The following is a 21,058-nucleotide window of genomic DNA, read 5'->3' on the forward strand; positions in this document are numbered from 1 at the left end:
TTCTGAGGACGGTCCTGGCTATTTACAGTTATTGATCAGTATGTGCACAGGTCAATACAAAATAAAGTCACAATGCACCAAACACAGTCTGTGGTCACTACAGCAACAGGACATGCAAGTCAACGCATGGCTGGTTGCTCGAGGTGACAGAACAAAAATTGCCAAAGGCAACCAACACAGGCAATCAATCGCCACAGCAACCCAAACACAAGCCAACCAATCAACTTACAACAATGCGAGAGGAAGGGGGGATCAGGGCTTTATCGGTCACTAGGCAACCATTGCCATAGCGATGGGGTCCTCGTGAATTATGATTGGACGGAAGGGTCTTGGGTGAGGTAAGTTGCCGTTTCAGGAAAAGATCAAAACAGCAGGAAAGAAAATAAATAAGATTGTGAAAGAAAATAAAAAGGAAAACAATACTTTAGTATTTTCACTTTTTGATTAAGCTTTTTTAAAAAGAGTAACCCAATGTTTATTCACTGATATATCATGGCAAGCTTCTCCTCTAAACTTGTTCACAATCAGTTAACATTTAAGTCTCAAAGCTTAAGTTACCTTCTGCACGTTTGTTTTCAACACTAACCTAATTTCATTATCCTGCTCCCCAAACATACATCAGCCCACTTCCCTTGATGCCGTGTCTCTCATCACCTCACCTCTCTTTATTTCTTCTTCCTCCTCTCAGTTGTCACTCAGTACGGCCGGTTGGCATCTTTGGGCCTTTTGAGCTGCACTTTCAGTCTTTTCATGCCGATCTGGAAACCGTTCATGGCCTGGATGGCAGCCTGAGCGCTGGCTGGGTTATCAAAACTCACAAATCCTGGACGAGGGAAAAAAAGATTTTACTTTACTTGAGTTTTTCAAAATGTCCTTTCCTCTCCCCACTACATCTGCTCTTCCCTTTCCCTCCCCTCTTTCTCCCACGTCTGTGTTTCTCACCAAAGCATTTACTCTGGTTGGTGGCACGATCCACAAACACCTTTGCCGAGATGACGTTGCCGAAGGGCAAGAACATCTGCAGCATCTCAGAGTCACTGAACTCCTGGGGCAGGTGGTAGATGAATATGTTACACCCCTCTGGACCTGACACAAACAGACACACACAGATGCACACACACACACATTAGCCAAAGTGTTTTAAATGACCCATGGCTGTGAAATCCTTGTGATAAACAACTTTAAAATGAATAGAGGAGTGTGGCCCCTGTCAGACAGGAAGTCACATCACCTTCTCGCTGCTGCTGTTGCTGGGGTTGCTGGTGTTGCTGGGCAACCAGTGTTGGCTGCTGGGGGAACGGCTGCCCAACCAATCCGTAAGCAGCAGGGTATGCCGCTATTGGGAGAGACAAGACAGTATCAAAATCTGATTGGGTAGAAACAACAGGTGGCAACATGGCTTCGTCCAATAGAGTCACTTCATTTGAACTGAAATGTCTCCTGCTGAAGGTGAAAACTATTAACTGTAACAGCTAAATGGAGCAAGTCTGCTAAACAATGACACCATTGATCTCCGTCTGGTTTCCCCACTTTACAGTCTCCTCTTGACTAGATGGAAGTAAATCAAATGATGTCAAATGGCGAAAAGGAATGACAGACTATATTAATCATTACCAGCCGCCAGCCATCAATATGTGTCTTGTGTTACAGTTAAATCAAGTAAATCATAACAAAACGAATGGACTCAATTGTCCTTTAAAACGTCTCTCCTTAGCACGATGGCGGTCAAACTAAAAGCAGACATGTTGACATTTGTAATAACGTGGTCAAACGTGTGTCGTTACGGTAAAACTTTGACTTTCAAAGCTTCCTCCATGAATTAACATTGGGATTTTTTCAATATATTTTCCATTTATCCATATACCATCCCAACACATGTTATTGTGGACAGTCCACAATGAGAACATGGCCCTAGCATGGTACTGTCCACTCAGGGATTGACCATCAGCTGACCATCCTTATGACCGGTCTGTAGACTTTATCTCACTTGGTCATTTGCCCACCAGTACATATAGTGAGCATTTGTCTGATCATGTTGAATTACCTGAGCACTGAAGCTGCTGCATTTACAGCAACAAAAAAAGCAGCACTCTTTGTTTGTATGCCTCATGATCTGTTGATCAAGTAAAGTGCTTTCTAACCTTATAGGTTTCTGTTATAAGTGAATATGCTGTTTGCTTTAAAGGCTTTGCTCCATTGTTCAAAACATAGTGTACTATATACTATATGTATAGAAAAAAATGAAATGTCAATAATTAAATCTGTACATACACCAACCTGTGTAGTGCTGCATACCAGCGTATGCCTGTTGTAAAGGGTCCAATCCTGCTGGACTTTGAGCTGGAGAGTAAGAAAATGAAATTAAACCAGTGGGCAAAAAATACAAATTGGGTGATAATAAATCCACATATTCACGTCTATACACTTGCACATACCTTGATATGGGTGAACGCCGTTGGTGTATAGTGCTTCTGTTGCTTGTTGTCCATTGGTCTGGGCTGGTAAACTGCTGTAACCATTCACTCCTAATGGTGGAGGGAGAGCTGACACAGGTGTTGCTGCAATAGTTGGGGGAGTGTTTGTACCTACAGACATAGTACACACCCCACACATTCAATCTATCTCATTGCAACTGTTGCAATTGTTTGACTAAGCCTCATAAGGGATGACACCTGTTTAAACGGCATCAAAACCCTTAGTTATGCATCATAAGTGCAATTATCTTGCTATAATTACGGAAAATACTTAAAAAAAGAAAGTCTAATGTTTCTGATGACTTTTATTTTGGCAAAGTAAAAGCATCTAAAGCATCTCTGTGTGTATCTGACTATTAAAATTCAAGTGTTTGGGTTTGTGTGAGTGAGAGAACTTACCCGAGGATGGTGTGATGGGTGTAATGGGCGTGGCGATGAGTCCGTTGGCATTGAGCGCCGCCATCTGCTGCATCTGTACGGCGGCAACTGTTGCCACAGGAGACAAGTATGCTGACTGGGCAACCAGGGCCTGCTGTTGGACAAGCTGTAGACAGGGAAGGGAACAGAAAGAGAGTAAGGAAACAGGTAAAATGAACGAGGAGGAAGCAGAGAGAGGGAAGAAAAGTGAGGGAGCGAGAGCGAACAGAGACAGTTAAATGGATATGGGAAAAGGAGGGAGAAAGAGAAAAAAGAGGGGAGAAAAAGGGAGAGGAAGAGACATGGAGAGGGAGTGATACAGGAACAGATGAATAGAGATCTAATTACAAGGCCATTATGTCCTAAGTCAGTAGGTTAATGGTTGCGTGTTGCGGGAAAGCTAATGCCAGATGACGTATGCTCTGTTGTCTGGGTAATAACATTAGCCCCAATTAGACCACTGATAGCCTCTTCAAACTTATTACATCCTTTCATAAGCACAGCACTCCCCTCAAAAAACTTGGTGTGTGTGAGTGGTACAGTGAGGGTTTGTGTGTGTGCGAGCACTGCTTGCCTGTGCGTTGACCGCCTGTGTGTAGGCATTGTAGGCAGGGTAATTGAGGGTCATGGGGCTGAAGATGCCGAGCTGGGAGGCCACCTGCTGCATCCTCCTCAGCCCCCGCTCCTTCTCTGTGTCAGCGAACTTCACCACCAGACTGGACGATGCTCCCTGTGAGGAGAGAGATGGAGGCACACATCAGTTAGAACTGCGATCACAAGTAATGTAATGCGTTATATTCTCTGTGTGTTAAAAGGGGCTCCATATTTATTAAAGTTAACTATCCATTTAATCCTTATATGAGTCACATGGGGTTTAGGCCTAACACAGCATATTGAGGAAGCCCAGGACAGGAATAAAGCAGAGTTAAGCCTACTTTACATTATCACCTATATTAAATGTAAACTCTCCCACCAGGCACACACATCTTTGGAAGATCATTATGTTCAACTTACAGGCATTGTGCGGCTTCCATGCAAGCTGTTGATGGCAGCCTGGGCTTCAGTGTGTCCTTGGTATTTTACAAAAGCACACCCTGCAACAAAACACACAGACTGCATGAAATCACCAAGTACTAATAAATGAAACGCTGAAGCTTGTGTGGTGTATTTTGAGTGTGTGTGTGTGTGTGTGTGTGTGTATGCTACCTTTGCTGGTGCCGTCAGGTCCTCTCAACACAGTGCACTCGTCTATGCTGCCGAAAGGCTCGAACAGCCTTCTGACATCCTCGTCGCTCTGTTGCTTCCCCAGCATGCCCACGAATAGTTTCCTGTCCTCTGAGAGACCAACAACACGTGGAAGGAAAAGATGCAATGTTATTTCACTTAAATTGGTCACAGCTCTGATGATTAGCCTGTAAAAAATAGCATTGATAGAAAGCTATCTGTCTATGGAGGCTACCATTTTTTCTCCACCAGGGAGCAGTGTTGACTGCAGAGAAGGGTGATAAGGGAGGGGATTGGAAATCTGTGTCTGTGTGAAGAAGTGTGTGTGTATTTACAAAAAACCCTCCAAGAACCCCACTGAGTATTCTCCATCTAACTCTGATCCTTACTGACACCTACCCTTCCCTCCGTCACAGTGTGTGTGTTTGTGTTTGTGTATGTGTCTCACCTCCTCTGCCCTCGCTGTCAGCTGGTTTCACCTGGATTGGCCGATTCATCTGACGAACAAACAAACAGCAACACAGATGGTCAGCGTAAAACAAGTCTCCCTTCATATATCTTAACACAGGACATTTCAGAACTAACAGTAAATAATCATGACATTTGTTTCATGGTTTTATATATATATATGTGTGTATATATATGTAGTCTATTTATTTACAAGGGCAACACAGACTTATCAACATTTGCCTGATTGTGTGACAGTTTGATGTGAAAAGGAAAGTAGAGATATTGATGGAACGTATTACAAATTAAAAGATACCAGATCTCAGTTGACAAATCCTTTAATCACATGGTGACATTTTACAACACATATGTTCTTCAACAAAACAGTACAAAACTAATTACAACACTAATGAACAGTCATAATAGGGGACTTGTCTTCATTATGGGGACAAAAGGAAAGTCTCTACAAGGTTAGGATTAAGGTGAATAGGTGACAGGTGTCCCAGTCTGATGTCTTCTCTGTGTCAAAACACATAGCCTTACTATCTTGACTTCTCTCTCTCACTCTCTCTCTCCCCCACACACACAAAGAATGAAGGGGGGGGGGGGATTGAGAAGTGATGAGATTAAGAATGCAGGCCAGCTGATCTGGATTACAGAAGAACCAAGGATTAGATGAGGGACAAGAGTAGGCTGAGATAGAGAGAGGGGGGGGGGGGAGAGAGAGAGATTGTAGTGGGATGGGATGACAAGAGTGTGAAGGGAACAGGAGCAGTCAGCTAAAAATAAAGGGATGGAGAACGTGAGACTGAGAGAAAGAGAGTGAGAGGCCTGGGGGACCCCGACTGACCTCGACCGACTAAAAAGGGCAGGTGGATGGCCAAGAGGAACCCGGGGAGTGAATGAAATTGCTGGAAAAATCAGCATTACATGAGAAGGGAGAGAGAGAGACAGTGACTGAGTGGGAGGATGAAAGCAGAGCAGCCTCTGAGAGGATGATTCAAAAAGAATAGAAAGAAAAAGGAGGAGGAGGGAGGAGTGGGGCGTGATTCAGTCGTGACTTGCTCTGACTAAAAAATGTCACGACTACAGAGCTCCATGGCCTGGAGTGTTAATGCATGCATGCACGCAGATATTCTGAATACTGTCTCCACATATACACAGGTTTGTCTCTCAAACATGCACAAAAACATACTACACACAGTGCTTAGTCATAGCATGGAGGCAATGAGACAAAGTGTTAATGCCAAAGGGATGTGGTGGGGGAGGAGAAAGGCTGCAGAATAATGGCGAAGAAAAGAGGGCAGAAGTGCAAGGAAGGGAGAGACGGATAAAGGATGGATGGAGAGAAGAGGGGTGAACTGAGGCAGGGAGAGACGTCGAAACACACCCAAAGTAAAAAGAAAAAAACAGAAGACGACAACGTGTTTTGTCAAGTAGACCCTCATTTCCAATCCAAGCTGTGAAATGTGACAAAGCCGAATCAAAACAACCTACTTTTATTTTTTTATAATTATCAACATCAGTCAGACTCAGATTTAAAGTTGCTCTCTCTGTTGTGACAGAGTAGAAAGTGGTATTAATTAATGCTTTGTCTCACTGCCAGTCAAAATGTGATTTGCAGTAACAGCGGTTGCGTTACTGTACTTGGCATCTATGAAGAGTTGTTCAAAGACAGGGAGGAGAAAAACTCGGAGGGAAAGAACAGCGGATGAGAGAAGCGTCAGGAAGGGGGGTGGGGAAGGGACGGGATGAGAACGAAGAATGGAGAAAGGTCCCAGTGGGGTGTTAAGGCAATGTAATGAAGCTGGTAATTGAGGAGAGGGCAGAGCAGAGAGAGACTGATCCATACATTTGATTAATCAGCTCTTAGCTGTCACCACAAGGCTATTGATCTAAGGCAAGGCCATCACACAGTCAGAGACACAAGTCCACACGGACACACACACATCTGCATGCTCACACACGCACACACACAAACACACACACACTATAGAATATAGATGATATACATTTTTAACCCCACACCTTTATTGACTTGAGCTGTCAGCTTCAACATAAACTTTCAGAAAATACACACACACGCCACCCCAACAGTTTTCTGTGACCTTGGATTCATCCATCCATCCGTGTCCATCCACACAACCACCCACCCGCCTGTCCATCCATCCATCCATCCATCCATCTAGCCATCCATCCATCCATCATATCCCAGTGCTGGTGTTACTGCTGTCCATCCATCTTTTCCTATCAACTCATCGATCAGTCCCGTCTTGTTCATTGATTTTAGGCTGTGTTGTACAGCAGGCTGATTGTAGCAAGATTTGTGTCCACTAACCCTTTCTCTATCCTTCCATCCATCCATCACCTTTTCCATTTCTTCCCTCATTAGGCCTATTCAAGCTCATCCTTGTGAGCCTAAAACGGGCTGAACAGAAAGACCCTAATGATTACAATATATGGCTTATCAATCAAGGCTTTTCAATCAGTGACTGAGTGTGTATGTGCATGCGTTTGACCTTTTGATATTTCATAGTATTGACAGAATATAAATTGACTATGGTACATAAAGAAAAATGGGAGTAACGAGAGGAGACAACAAAAAGCAGCTGGTGAGATGTGCACACTGCAAAGATAACACAATGGCATCGGAAAATTGGCATGGCAACCAGCTAGTTGTCATGGCAATCGTATGACGGCACACTGGGTAGGTAAACAAGGATGCTGGTTGCCAAGGGCGACTGCTGTGCTCTTCAGATAAACAAAGAATTTGTGCTGCAGACTGATTTGCTGGCTTCATGCAGTTTTTTTGCCCTCGCTGCGTGAGTTGTAAAGATGCGGGACAAATAAGCATCGAGTATCAGTAAAAATGAACGAGAACAAGGGAACTAAACAGGACAGGAAATGTATGAGTGTTATGAAGAGACGTAGGGAGTATCCAGAGGAGGAAGTGGGTGTGAGATGGCTCCGAGCAAAAGAAGGCGAGAGAGAAGGTGAAGGAACTGAATCTATATTATAGCAGAGTAATTAAAATTCCCTTGAGCCCAAGAGAAAAATGCAAATAAAGTACAGTCCCTGCTAGTCAGTTACACTGCACTCCCCTCTGTCTTTCTCTCTCTCTCCAACACACATGAACAGCCACACGCTCCTTTCAAGTCAAATTATTCTCTAATTACTCACGTTCCAATTGAGACTTAATTAACAGTAACCATCTGCAAACGTGTGCACGTACAAAGAGCTGGCTGACTACAGTAGCACGGTTTCATCCGTCCTGCTGCATACTAAGAAGCCCTCGCTGGGAGACAGAGTTTCTGCATCTCTGAGGGAAGTGGATTCGTATGTGAGCAGCAGCGGCGCGGCGATGCATGAGGGCGAGATATATGATATATGATCGTGTGTGAGCTTGCATGCCCACTTGCACTCAGTGAAGGCACGTTCTCATACACGCATGGCCAAACCCTGCATGAGGACACAGCCCCATTTGCATGCTGTGGTGCTAACACAAATACAAACACAGTACATGTCACCCACATGTACACGCTTAGACACGCAAAAGCAGCATACACTACACTTTTCCCCACTCCCAGGGCGCCCACCCCTACGTGCACACAGAAACAAACACACACTACACACATACAGTTAATCTTGCTCCCTGCAGTAATACAGAGAGGATTGTGCCAGGATTAGGGGATTAAATCCTTGGATTATCCAATCAAATCGTATTCTACCCCCTCCCCCACCTACGCAAAATCAGTGGAACAAACCATTGCACCACATCCTGGGGTAAGGGGTTGTGTGTGTCTGTCGACGTGTGTGTACATGCACTATTTGGAACATGGATTAAATTACAGAGTTAAATCAGCGTTATCTTTTTGGTCTCATTTGCCAGCAAAACATTGAAATGTTCCTGCAAACAGAAATCTAAAACTGATTACAGTTAACACCATGACAACAGACAATGATGTGTGTGTGTGTGTGTGTGTGTGTGTGTGTTTGTGTGTGAGAGAGAGACATTTATAACCACAAAACACTGCCTAAATATCTGTTTCCTCATACAAACAAAATGCATACAAACCATTTCCTCTTCAACCCCCTTCTGTAGAGTGCCTAAAAAAACTAAAAACTATTTTTATCCCGTCTTCACTATTTCTCCCTCTTCCTCTCTGCTATCCTCAATTCCCCTCTCCTCCCCTTCCTTCCACTCTGCTCCATAATCCCTCCATTCCCTGACATGGGCATCTCTCTTTTTTATTTTTTTCATCCCTTCTCTTTCTTTCCTACTCTCTCTATTTCATTCATTTCTTTCTCGCATGTCATTCTCTTGCACTCTCATTTTTTTCTCCATCAGTGCTGTAAAATGCCTCGCAGGCCTACAAACTCATTATCATCAGTGTCGTGAAGCCATATGTTGATTTGACAAAACCAAAATTGAGCTAAATAGCAGCAGTGTTAACCCCATATGCTCTCTCTTGAAGACTGTTCTACACAAAACATTATTTTTAAAGCTTTAAAAAGACATTCAAGTCAATTTGGATACCTAAATATACTTAAAATGTAAACTAAATTCAAAATCAGGTAAAATAAACCATGTTTCAACTCCATGTCAATTTATCGTTAGAAAAACATGTATTGTTTGAGTTGGTTTTTTAAGCAAGAATTTATAAAAATCCCAAATGTAAATATTTTGGTTAAACTGAATATTTTACAAGCTTTTTTATGCTAATAGATTTTAGTTTAATAAACTAAACATATAAATGAGCAGTATTGCCAAAGTCTTATTTATAACATTTAACTGGGATCCAGTGAAAGGCAGAAATATACATATCATGATGGACAAATCTACAGACAACATTTGAATCTCACTATCAATTAATTTGCTCATTACTCCGCTATACAGTGTCTATCAACTGTGTGAGAATAATCCATAATGTGTTCTGTTAGAGTGTGTTTATGTTTCAGTGAAACAGTTGTGTGTATCATTCGATTTCTCTGTGACGAACCTGAGCTGTTTGTGTCACAGCTGGATGAAAACACTGAGAGAGAGAGTGAGCGGGAAGGTGGAGCATCCCGGCAGCACAGCTCCACCCCACCTCTCTCTCCTCTCTATCGCTCCACGTTAAGGCTTTGCATCCCCCAGGTTACCTAGCAACCTGGCATCTCACTCGGCTCGGTTGCCCGGCAACCGGGGCCCGCAACCATAGTACAAGCTCCTGAGCGACCCATCCCCCTGCTCTCATCCCACCTTCCTCTCTCTCTCTCTCATTCCATTCTTCACACCTGAGAAGTCTGCCCTCCTTCTCCTCCGCTCAGTACTTTATCTGGCAGTTAACCCTTCATCAGCCTCTCTACTGGAGCATGGATTACAAACATATTCCCCTCTCTCTATCGGCGTCTTCTTCTCTTTATCACTCTCCATAGTAATGGTACCAAACCATGCATAAAGCAGAACTAACTACCCTGTTGATCCCTATAATATTATGCCGTTTTTGTCAAACCCAAATGAGAACGTTCTGCATGCAGCGGTGGAGCACTCACTGAAATTTGATCCTCTGGATTTAGTCCACATAATCCAACAGCACTATAAAGGATAACCAGTAGACCTATGCACTTGGACCTTCTTTCTATTTTAGGAAGTGTAAGTCCATTGGGAAATGAGCTGGTGAATTAAAAAGGCTGCTCAGAGCCATACAAATTCATGATTGCAAAAATCTCATATTCACTGCGATTATATTCAATACGGAGCCAGTGACACATTTTCAGATGCTCCAACAGTTAGAGTGTCAGGCAGGAGCCCATACAATTAAGGCAAGACAAATATGCAAATTAACTGTATGTTCTTGGAACAGCAGAACCGATGGGAAAATATCACACTGACTTCTCAAGTGTCTGGTACATAGGAACAAAAATATTTATGAAGATGTGTATGATGTGTTTTTTATTCAATTTATTTTCTTGGGGAGCAACTCAAAGGACAAACTTTGTGATAGGCTGCACACACTTTAACTGCATTATGGATTTGTCTGATTTACTCTATAACAGTAAATCGTAATCTGTTTTAATCTAGTACAAAATTAGCTAAATTCATTCACTCTTGTCCCTATTTTTACAATTTTACACTGCACTTTTCCTTTTGTCCTGTCTTTTCAATGAGGTCATTGCAAGTGACATATATAGAGAAGGGATGTGATTCTTTTGAGGAGTAAGACTGAAACTACATGAAGACAAAATGACATGTAATCACACAATCAGGGCAGAGTCAGCATACAAGTATTAGGATTACATTCAAGATTATATTTCTAGATTATTTATTAGAAGTTATATGATCATCTAAATGAGAGAAAAATCTATAAACCTAAAATGTAATAAACTACACACACAGTTTGCAAAGTCATACACTCGGTTTATAATGTGTAAAATCCAAATAAAAAATTATGAAAATTAAACTTGCTTGGCTAAGCGCAAAAGTGCATTATCCAAGCAAGGCTCCTTTCACACATTAACAGACTAAAGAAAACAGACACACACTGCTGACCCATTCTCCTGCCCTCTGCTGTTGTTCGGAGCATTGTGTGTGGTGATCTACGTCAGTGTAATTTGCTGGTATAAAGCTCCAGCTTTTCCCTTTGGTCAGTGTGAAAAGGCCATTATGTAGACAGCAGGTTGGAGTGTGGTTAGAGAGGAGAGCGGAGGTCACACCCCAGGTGCAACTGCAATCCTGTCATCCCCTTTGCCCACCTAATCACACACACACGCACACAGACACACGCACACGCGCACACAGACACAAACACACACACACACGCACACACACACACACACGCACACACGCACACACACACACACACACACACACACACACACACACACACACACACACACACACACACACACACACACACACACACACACACACACACACAGCCCCCTCTGACAGATGTCTCTGTTTAAACTGACAGAAGTGCACCCGGCCTGCCTCCCACTCCCCCACTCCCCCAAAAAAAACCTTTCTTTCACACACCCCCCCGCCTGCCCCTTCCTCCATGCTCATTATAGCAAACTTTTGTCTTGTTTCCTCTTTCCCTCTAACCCGACCTCCTCTGCTCCTCCCCTGTCTCACCCTGCCCCCTCCCTGTCTATACCACCCTATTTATGCCAAATCTCTTCATGGCCCTCCTTCACAGCTACTCGCCCCCCCCTTTCATTCAAATGAATTCACACTTCTTCAGCCCCCCCTCCACTACCCCTCTGTGTGGACTCTGTGATATACGTTCATTTCAGCGCAGACATGCTGACACAAGGTGTCTGGGTTGCCAGCTGTAGGTTTTAGTACGACAGTCTCACAGGCACAGCGTGAAACATGCCAACTCATGCCAAAGTCATACGTGACTTGTAATAATGCAATTTGACCAGGATTGAATGTTTTGAAATTCAGGTTTGTATAAACTGATACAAATTTAGAATCAGAAAATGTAGACATAAAATGTAAATGTGCAAAAAGATACATTTAATGTATTTTTGCCTCAGTTTCCGTGCAGTTGGCAGCTCCAGAAGAGTACCGATCTCTGCTTGGAAATGGAAATGAAAGAGCAAATGTTACAGTAACTGAAGCAAAAAAAAAAAAGGGAGGGATGTTTGCTATGTGATCTGGCACTGGACATCAGTGACACTGCTCGCTGATCAAAGCCGTACCCGAGTGCAAACGCTGAGATCTGGGGATCTGCTAAGGTCACTGTATTTAAGTGATTTCTTGGCACAGTCTACTTTCTGGCACTTATTTTCCTCCAAATACATAAATGACATTCTCCTTGTGTTCTTACAATAATCTGTCAAATTCACTTCCAGGTTGTAAATGTTAATTTGTAATATATATTGTGTACATCTACTTTAAATATGAAGATTTCATTGGACATGCTTTGATTTCCAGATTCATGACCTTAAGTGTGCAGCTTGCAGTAAGCCAATGTGTGAATCCAGGATTTAATGGACACGCTTAAGCTGCCTGTGCTGCACTTCACGCAGCAGGGTCTGAAGCCGGCTATAAGTTGTATAGGAACAAAGCTTGGATGAGTCCATCAGATGCAATAATGACGACTGGTAATTGCAACTAAATACTCTTTTTCACTCTATGATTGAGGAAATTGGGCCGCGCAGATTTTTTTTTTGTTGTAGCCGGTTGGATTTACTAAACAGATGGTGTGAGATATGGCCTCAACTCAACTTAGGGCTACTTTAGAGCTCAGCATCTGAGAGACACGGATTTGGCAGTGAACAGTGACATACCCTGGTAATCATGTGTCCACACAAACATAATTTTTTAAACTGGCCAGGATACAAATGTTCCTCTGTGTGCATGTGCGTGTGTGTCGGACCTTAGTGAGGCAGGCGCTCTCCAGGGTCAGGCTTTTATGAGGCTATGATTAGATTCTGCCTCAATTTTGTGGTGAAATATGAGGCAGGCACTCTTTCTCCCTCCATGTTGAATGCACAAATGCACTCACATGCACGCACACACTCATCACAAGCACATACACACACACTAACACACACACACGCAGCAAAGACTTTTGTTTAAAACAAACAGGCTAAATCCCTCTTGGTCTTAGCTACACACAACCCCACACAAACACCCCTCTGCTCTGCATATACCCCCACTGTCTCACTTTCTCTGGCAACTGCTCTATCTCTCGACTTCTCTGTCACGCACGCACACTCTTGATTCTACACCTGTCTCTCTTACTCCCTTCCCATCCCACACACAGTGAGGATAAAAATAGAGAAACAGCACAAGGGAGGGGGGAAGCGATACACATCACAAACCCCATCAGGCGGGGAGAGATAGAGGCAGAGGGATGGCAGAGGAAGAAGAGACGGAGGGAAAATAAAAGATAAACAGAGTGAGAGAGGGAGCTGGGGTCTGTTCTAAATTGAAAGTGCAGCAGTAAGCAGTGAAGGGGAATAGTAAACAGTGCTGCTGACCACATAAATATGCTAAATTAGCCTACAAAGTCGCCCTAGTGGATAATTGCTCATCATAGCTTTGCCCCATAGGGAGACTGCCTGCCAGGCATCTTAGATTCCACATGGAAACACAACACAGAACATACACAACATGCACATATTACACGAGTGGACCTGATAAACATCAACTACAAGTGCTGGATGATGGACAGATGAAAACACAGGGCTTAACTTGCCTGTCTCATAACGCTACTGAAATACTAATGAGATAAAGCAGTTTCTGGTTTGGTCAATGAACCCAAATGTCATGTTTCATGTGATGATAATGATGATGTTTGTATTTGAATTTCCTTTAAGAATTAATTGATGTACAAGTTACTATAAAGAAGTAGGGCTGGCATTACTATTGAGCCACTGTTACTGCACCCTGCAAGTACCCGGCTCAGTCCATGATGTTCATGCATACAGTATTAAGTGTAGCCTTTTGAGCCCAGGACATAAATAACTTCACTCCTTCTCTCTTCGATCCAGGCTCAATAAAATACATAACAGCCCCTGACATGTTTGCACAAACCAGCAGCAGCCATGGAATAATTCTAATTTATTGGCTTCAGAACGCTGTCACACCAAATGCATTTAATCAATATCCACAGCACAAACCTTTATTATATTTTCCATAAGTGTATCGATCCTCTGCTGTATCAGTTATTGTTAACTACTTGTCTTGTAGCGCTTCTTCTGCCTTTTTAATAATTCAGTACGCACCCAGTGTGTTATTGGATGTATGATATGTGTCTGTGTGTGTGTTTGGTGTGGTGTGTGTGTGTGTGTGTGTGTGTGTATGTGTGTGTTTTGCGTGTGTGTGCGAGCGTGCTTTGGTTTGGCTCTAATCAAAGAACAGGGAGCAGAGTGCTGCCTGGAGAGCAGTGAAGCATGACAACACACACCTGGTAAGCTGCTTATCACACTTTAATTTCACATACACTGAGATCTGCGGATGCCAGCGTGACCAAACAAATGTGTGCGGGCATGTTTGCGTGTGTAATCATGTACACGTATGTGTATGTATTTATGCGCGTGAGTGTACGGACACTTGCGTTTAAAGTATTACAAAGATAGAGCAACTGATAAATGCAAAGAGAAGAGGGTGCAGATTAAATGGAAAGAGAGATACTGACACAAAGAACAAAAGAAAAAGATAAGGGAGGAAATACAACGGCAGTAGGCTTGGGAGAGTTGGAGCGATAGACAGAGTGGTAGGAGATATGAGGTTAAAATCTAAATGGGCTGGGAGTGAAGCGTGGCCTGATGAAAAGAGGGAAAGAGGGGGGAAGGATGGATCGGGGGGATTAGGTATGAAGCAAGGACAGTTGTATTAATTATTACAGTAAATTTTGTGTGTGTGTGTGAGCGAGGATGGGCAGTTATTTGTGACTGTGTGCAGTTTTGAAAGGTGCATGTAAGCATGTATATCGGGACTGTCAGCACTGTGTCTGTGAGTGTCCCTGAGGTGAGAAAGCTACTAAACGGAAATGAGAGAGTAATATCATCAAATTTGCAAGTAGGTTAAGTCTACTGAATGCTGATACATGCTTTTTTCATTTAACATGTAAAAAATATTACAGATTTGTTGCATTTCTCTTGAAATGCAGACAAATTGTTAATGGCAAACAAGCCAGAGCTTAACAAAATGCAAATTCAATTGGCTCACATTACACTAAAAGGTACATCATGTTACTGGTATATTATTAATAAATCTAGTTGTAATACAAATTCTGCCCTAAAGAAAACTGACAAAAAGACATAAAAATGAATAAAGGACATTTCAGCCCCCCCCAGTCACCGTTCTGTCTGCACTATAGCAGTAAACGTTTTTGTCCAAGCACTCGTGGGAGTTGTCATGTCCTTCTAATGGTTCTCCTGGATGAAAAGTTTTACAACTCGGGGACCAGCCCCCCTGAATTTGTTGACGAGAGGTTGAGCCCTGACCTCTGACCTTAGACACACACTGTCAGCCGTCTGCCACCCCCTCTAGACTAACGAGACAGGCGTGACACAAAGCTATTGTGCCTCCAGTCCCTTAAACCACAGATGAACCTATGTGTGTAATGAAAATCATCCTAGCAATGTGATGAACGTATATTACAGGCCACGTGTGTAGATATTTCAGGATCTAACTGCTCCTCCAAAGATATGAGAAAATAATGCAGTAAATAAAAGTTATTACTTTTTTTTTTGTCCTTTTTATTTTCCTATCTGTCCTGTCCTGTCCTGTCACCTCACTGTGTATTCCTCTCATCATTCCACTTTGTTTTTTTATCCAGTCTATGGGCACAACACCTGCATGCGAATGAGGAAATAAATTCTTAAATGCAAATAAGCAGTGATATGTGATGGCTAAACATGAGCTCTTTCATGTGGATGAGTCCCAGGGGGAATCTCTCCACCACATCTAATAGACCAAAACATCTGTATGCTACAGTGGGACCTGCTAGTGGTTCCACTGATGGATTTCTGCCAGCGTGACTAATATAAGGCATCTTTTTTCTCTCTTTATTCTCCGCCGTTCTCTTCATCTCGCGCTCCCTCTGTGCTTTCGCGTTCCCATTCAGTTTCCAAATTAAACACAAGGCACGGGACACTCTGATAAGTCCATCTGTTCCTCTCTCCCTCTCAATCTCTGTCCTTTTCCCTCCCTTTCCAATCCGACAGTCTACTGCCCCTGCTCAAAGTTCTAGAGTGGGGAACATTGGTGGTATAGTTTCCCTGCATCTCTATATGTGTTTCTCTAGCTCCATTTATATACTGGCTGATGTGAGTTTCTTTGAGTGAGTGACAGACGGAAACAGCCAGTGGCCTCTGTAGCACAGAATTTGTCACCAAACCTTAATTGCTAGGCCATGTGTGTAAGAGAATCACATCTGTATGAATGTGTGATGCTACAGTTCTATTAATTTTGCATGAGGTACCTGACTTTCCACCATTTCCTGCAATTAAGAGTGATTCAAGGCTACCAAAGCGCACACACACATACACACACACATCTCATAACCCTTGCCCCACGGTGAGTCCACGATCGGACTATGAAAATGAGTTTGTGAGAAACTAATCATCCAGCTTAACAAGTGGAGCCGGGGATAGGGAGAGAGGGGGAGGAGATGGAGGGGATGGGGGTGTGAAACGGTCAAAAAGGTCAACTAATCAAGAGGAGGGGAAATGAGACGAGGAGTAGAGGAACTGCTTTGGTGGTGGTGGGGGGTGGAGAGAGGACTGACGTTGAGAGGAGGACTAGGAAAAAGGGTTACCATAAATGACTGTGAAATGAGAATCTGAGGAGGAAGCGTGAGTGTGCAGCGAGGGGGAAAAAAAACGAGAAAAAGACAGCAGGAAAGGAAAAGGGGGGAGGATGAGAGAGGAATATCATGAAGAGATTTTAGAGGGGAAAAGGAGCGAGTGATGAAAGGGTTGGGGGGTAGTGAAGGGAACATTCTGTAATATTCTACTGGTGCGGAGAATGTGGAGGACGTGAGGGGAGGAGTTGAACACAGGACAGAGTGGATTTGAGGGGGGAAAAAATTGAGATAAATTGGAATGAGGGAAGGCAGAAAGCGAAAAGAATGGGACAATGGGAGGATGAGTGAAAGAGAGGGAGAAATCCTCTAAAGTCATTTCTAGATCCTGTCGAAGAAGGCAGCTGCCAGGGAGTAGAAGGAAGAGGAAGACTCACAGGACAGAGGAATGGTATAGACAGGTGGCGGAAAGTGACAGAAGCGATAAACCTTAGAAAGATAAAGGGAGAAGAGGTGTTGCACTGTGCGGAGGCCCAATGATAAATTAAATACACCAAAGTTATTATTTGGAGATATGAGATGTTGACTTAATCAAACTCAACATTTCAGATCAACAGCATATTGAGGGAATTAAAAAGAAAAGACAAGGAGTGAGAAACAGTGAGTGCTTCGAGTAGATTGTGGAAAGCTGCGTTCAAAATCTCCATTAATTGTTAATAATCAACTAATTAATTGGACTCTGACAAACAAGCTCCTTATTTCGATATTTGTTTCTATTCTTGTGATCTTCTTTTGGCCCCAGATGGATAGAACATCTCTTTCTCACCAACTAAGGGTAAAGCAGGACACTCCAACTCGAGGAGAGCCATGTGCAGAAACAGTAATGTTGCTCATTAATAGTTACCAATACCAATTGAAAACCTAGCACATAACAGCCACACCCTTATTGCAGTACTTTTCCTCCTCAGGGGAGCCGTGCTTGTGATTGTTGTGTGCCGGCTTTATAATAAATCTGTACTGCTAATGAGTATCCTCCCTGAAAATGGTTTCTCCATGTGTCCACAATATTGGAAATTCACGGCAACTACCTTCTCATAACGCAGGCGTTAAGATAATAAAGTAAAGTGTTTATGGGATGAGTCAAAAAATAAAGGGCGACACGACAGAGCATGTGAAGACACAGCAGACAGTCGAAAGGTGATTTGAGCAGAAAGGTCAGACCCCTCAGCAGGCACTAATTGGATTGATGTCATTGTTAACAGGCTTTGTTTACATGTGAATGTGTATGTATGAATGCAGAGGCACTTTCCGGTTGCATGGAAAACGCATGCATGATCGCAATATGTATGTATGTATGTATGCAGGGATTTATGCTGGAGTGTGTCAGAACATTTCCCCTCCCCCCAAAGCCTTTTTCTTCAGGCTCTCCTCCAACCATTTTCTCACAGAGATCTTATCAGCGGCCCTGCTTGCGGAGAAGGTGCAGGAGCTGAAACTCTGATCAGTGAGAGAGTGACACAGAGAGAATGAGATAGAGAAAACCTCAGAGATGGTAAAGGAACACTCACTATTCTGTTAAAACTGTTGTTAATCTAAGTTTAGATAAAGCTAGAGGGAAATATCATCCCTACAAAATATCCCTTACTTTCACAGTTCTCTGTATGTCTGTACAGGTCTGGGTGGTTGTGCACACCACTTTTCGTCTAAGAAATAGGTTAAAATGACAAAATGTCCCAAAACAGTTACTGTTAAATCCTTTGTTAACTGCAGCGGAAACCAGGTCAGAAAGAAAAAAAGGGAGCGCCGGAGAGGTACAGCCCATGAGACAGACACAGATCTCGCAGTGCCCCATCCATAATGAACAGTGTCCTGCCCCTGCCCAGCCGCAGCACACGATCCCTCACTAGAGACCGAGGGAGACTGGGATGAGACAAAGGGGAATGGCCACATTAATTACACACACTCTCGGGGCGGGAGCTATCACCGGAGGCTAACAGAGGGACCGACAGAGAGATGGAGGGACAGAGAAAGATAGAGAAATGGAGATGATGATGTTCACTGAGTACCCTATGTGGCTCTGGTAAGGGGGGGGGGGTGTTTGTCCTTAGGAGCAAGATGCCTGCTGGCTGTTATGTTATGTTGTGTTATGTCATGGTGTTACTAATGAGAGTGGAGCATCCGATAGGACAGACACACACTGTGTCTTGTGTGTGTGTGTAGACAAGGTAGCTGGCAGCGGCTGTGTGTGCAGGAGGGGAGGGGGCAGTGGGCAGTGATGTGAGTGTACATGCAAGCTTGTGTGTGTCATTGCACAAGTGTGAATTGTGCACCGTCTGGGGACGCATGTTAGTGTGTGTGTTTGTGATGTGTACTTACCCCTGGTAATGTCTTCTGCTCATGTAGAGCACTCTGGGCTTTCAGTGCCGACTCTCTCGCACAGTACGTCAGGAACGCACATCCTGTTAGACGGAGAGAGAACCAGAGAAAGAGAAAGAAAAGGGGCGAAGGTAGAAAAGTTCAGTGAGAAGCTTTAAATTGTCTCTCTATCTGTCTCTGTATCACTCCCCTTATAGAAACACACCATTTAAATAAATTTAACGTGACCTTTCTCTGATACCATCCCTGATTACTTGTCACCTACTCTGAATTTTCTTCAGGCTGACTGTGCGAGAGGATTAAATATATAAATATTCATGCACTGTAGCTGTACTTGACAACACCATGATGATGCACTCAAGAGCAGAGAGGGACACTCCACGGCACAGCACATTTCAGAACGGCACGGCACAAGTCAGCACACGACAGCACCACAGACGTGCGCTGGGCTAACAAGGCCTCACGGGCTGGGAACAGTCAGGTTCCTGCCCGATACCGACCACTATGCATGCCTCACGATCACTCCAAATACACTCCCTCTGTTTTCCTCAGCTGTACCTGTGTCTGTGTGTGTGAGGGAGGGGTAGGTAGTAGAGCTGGCTGGCCAGAGCTGTTTACTACACCTGTCACCAGCACTAAGACAACAAGATTAGCATCAGGTTAGCATCCTGGTGACATCTCAGAGAGACTAATGTAAGTTCAGAGTAAAGAGGAGAAGATTTGACCATTAGGAAGGAAACAATCGAACAGAGTTTACATGTAGAAAATTTAGAATGACTCAACATAATTCCAGAAGGTAAATAAAATACACACAGAAAGACAGGGCGCACACAATACAAACGCACGGACACACATGCATGCATCTTATGGCCCATCTCATTGCTTTTATGAGAGGCTTATTCTGAGCGTGGGGATTCTCAAAACAACAGATTCTTTCCCCTGTGTCACCCAGGCTTACAGGCCCATTACACTGATTGGAGCATACAGCCTAATCTGGTTCATAACACACAGGACCCCAAATCAGCATGTGTGTGCATGTGTGTGTGAGAGAGAGAGAGAGCGTGTATATTTGTTGTGGTATTTTTCATTTGTTAGAAGTGGCCACAATCCAAAAGCTCAATATGGTTGAGAGAACACTCAACTTAATATACCACTTATAAATCACACCTTTATATATCTTAGTCTATAGTGTATAAACAGGCATGTTTACAAATTTCCATATATTTCTACAAAGGCCTCCTGGTTCAATGATACTCATGCATAAAAGCTCTTTTGATACGTGAGGAAACTGAGTTTGCTCATGATCCCAATGTGCAGTGTTAACAGGAGATGAAGACGAGAGGAGGTGTGACAGTTTCCATGGAGACATGTTACACTCAGCGCAGGAAAATCAACCCACTTATCTGCCTTGCTGTCACACGTCTATCTATCTGTTATCTGCTACCCGTCTATATATTTGTATATTTGTCTGTGTTTAGCCCGTGTTATAATGACAAGACCTACCTTTGTGCATGCCAGTGTATTTGTCCTTAATCACAGTTAGCTCATAGATCTTGCCAAACTGCTCGAAAATGGGCTTGAGGTCCTTCTCTTCCAGATTCCGGGGGATCTGCCCCACAAACAGCTTGATGGCGTCTGCCTCCTTCATCGGGACAGAGTGGAGAGGACGACTGGGTACTGCAAGAGCCGAGCGGCAAACAGATCAGGAGCAGGTATCCCTGGAGGAGAGGAGCAAGTGACGCTGGACCGGTCTTTGGGTCACGGTGGAGTCGGAGACAAAAAGAAAACAGAGGGAGATCTTCATCAAAACTGATGATAATCAACAATAGCACTATTAATTTAGTGCCTTGAGGTACAAAATACACTGATCAT

The 21,058-nt window shown here is 43.5% G+C and overlaps 1 protein-coding gene across 27 annotated transcripts; it reads right to left on the reverse strand.

Annotated features, from left to right (window-relative positions):
* Positions 1 to 695: 695 nt before the first annotated feature.
* LOC133013819 (CUGBP Elav-like family member 3) lies at positions 696 to 20,837 on the reverse strand. 27 transcript variants are annotated; one of them, XM_061080883.1, is made up of 12 exons: positions 20,690 to 20,837; positions 19,187 to 19,269; positions 4,564 to 4,612; positions 4,098 to 4,226; positions 3,906 to 3,985; positions 3,478 to 3,621; positions 2,874 to 3,018; positions 2,436 to 2,585; positions 2,278 to 2,340; positions 1,232 to 1,336; positions 1,003 to 1,086; positions 696 to 823 (listed from the first exon to the last, which is right to left on the reverse strand). In XM_061080883.1, exons 1-12 carry the CDS (start codon positions 20,832 to 20,834, stop codon positions 696 to 698), a joined length of 1,305 nt encoding a protein of 434 aa, XP_060936866.1. In that variant the 5' UTR covers positions 20,835 to 20,837. The 27 variants fall into 27 exon arrangements, with proteins under 27 accessions (XP_060936866.1, XP_060936855.1, XP_060936870.1 ...); XM_061080872.1 differs by having other exon boundaries at positions 943 to 1,086; XM_061080887.1 differs by having other exon boundaries at positions 2,272 to 2,340.
* Positions 20,838 to 21,058: the final 221 nt, after the last annotated feature.

The sequence above is a fragment of the Limanda limanda genome, chromosome 11 (genome assembly GCF_963576545.1).
Source record: "Limanda limanda chromosome 11, fLimLim1.1, whole genome shotgun sequence".
NCBI classification, from domain to species: Eukaryota; Metazoa; Chordata; class Actinopteri; order Pleuronectiformes; family Pleuronectidae; genus Limanda; species Limanda limanda.

What these genes read in the sequence shown, in the direction of transcription:
- LOC133013819 (XM_061080874.1), bottom strand. Translation starts at nt 20,834, where the DNA reads ATGAAGGAGGCAGACGCCATCAAGCTGTTTGTGGGGCAGATCCCCCGG. An exon ending in CAAACACAAACACACACACT is followed by an intron (nt 4,220 to 4,529) that starts GTGACGGAGGGA and finishes CTCAGAGGACAG; the next exon opens with GAAACTATTCGTGGGCATGC. An exon ending in GCAGCACTACACAGGTTGGT is followed by an intron (nt 1,337 to 2,271) that starts GTATGTACAGAT and finishes CTCTCCCAATAG; the next exon opens with CGGCATACCCTGCTGCTTAC.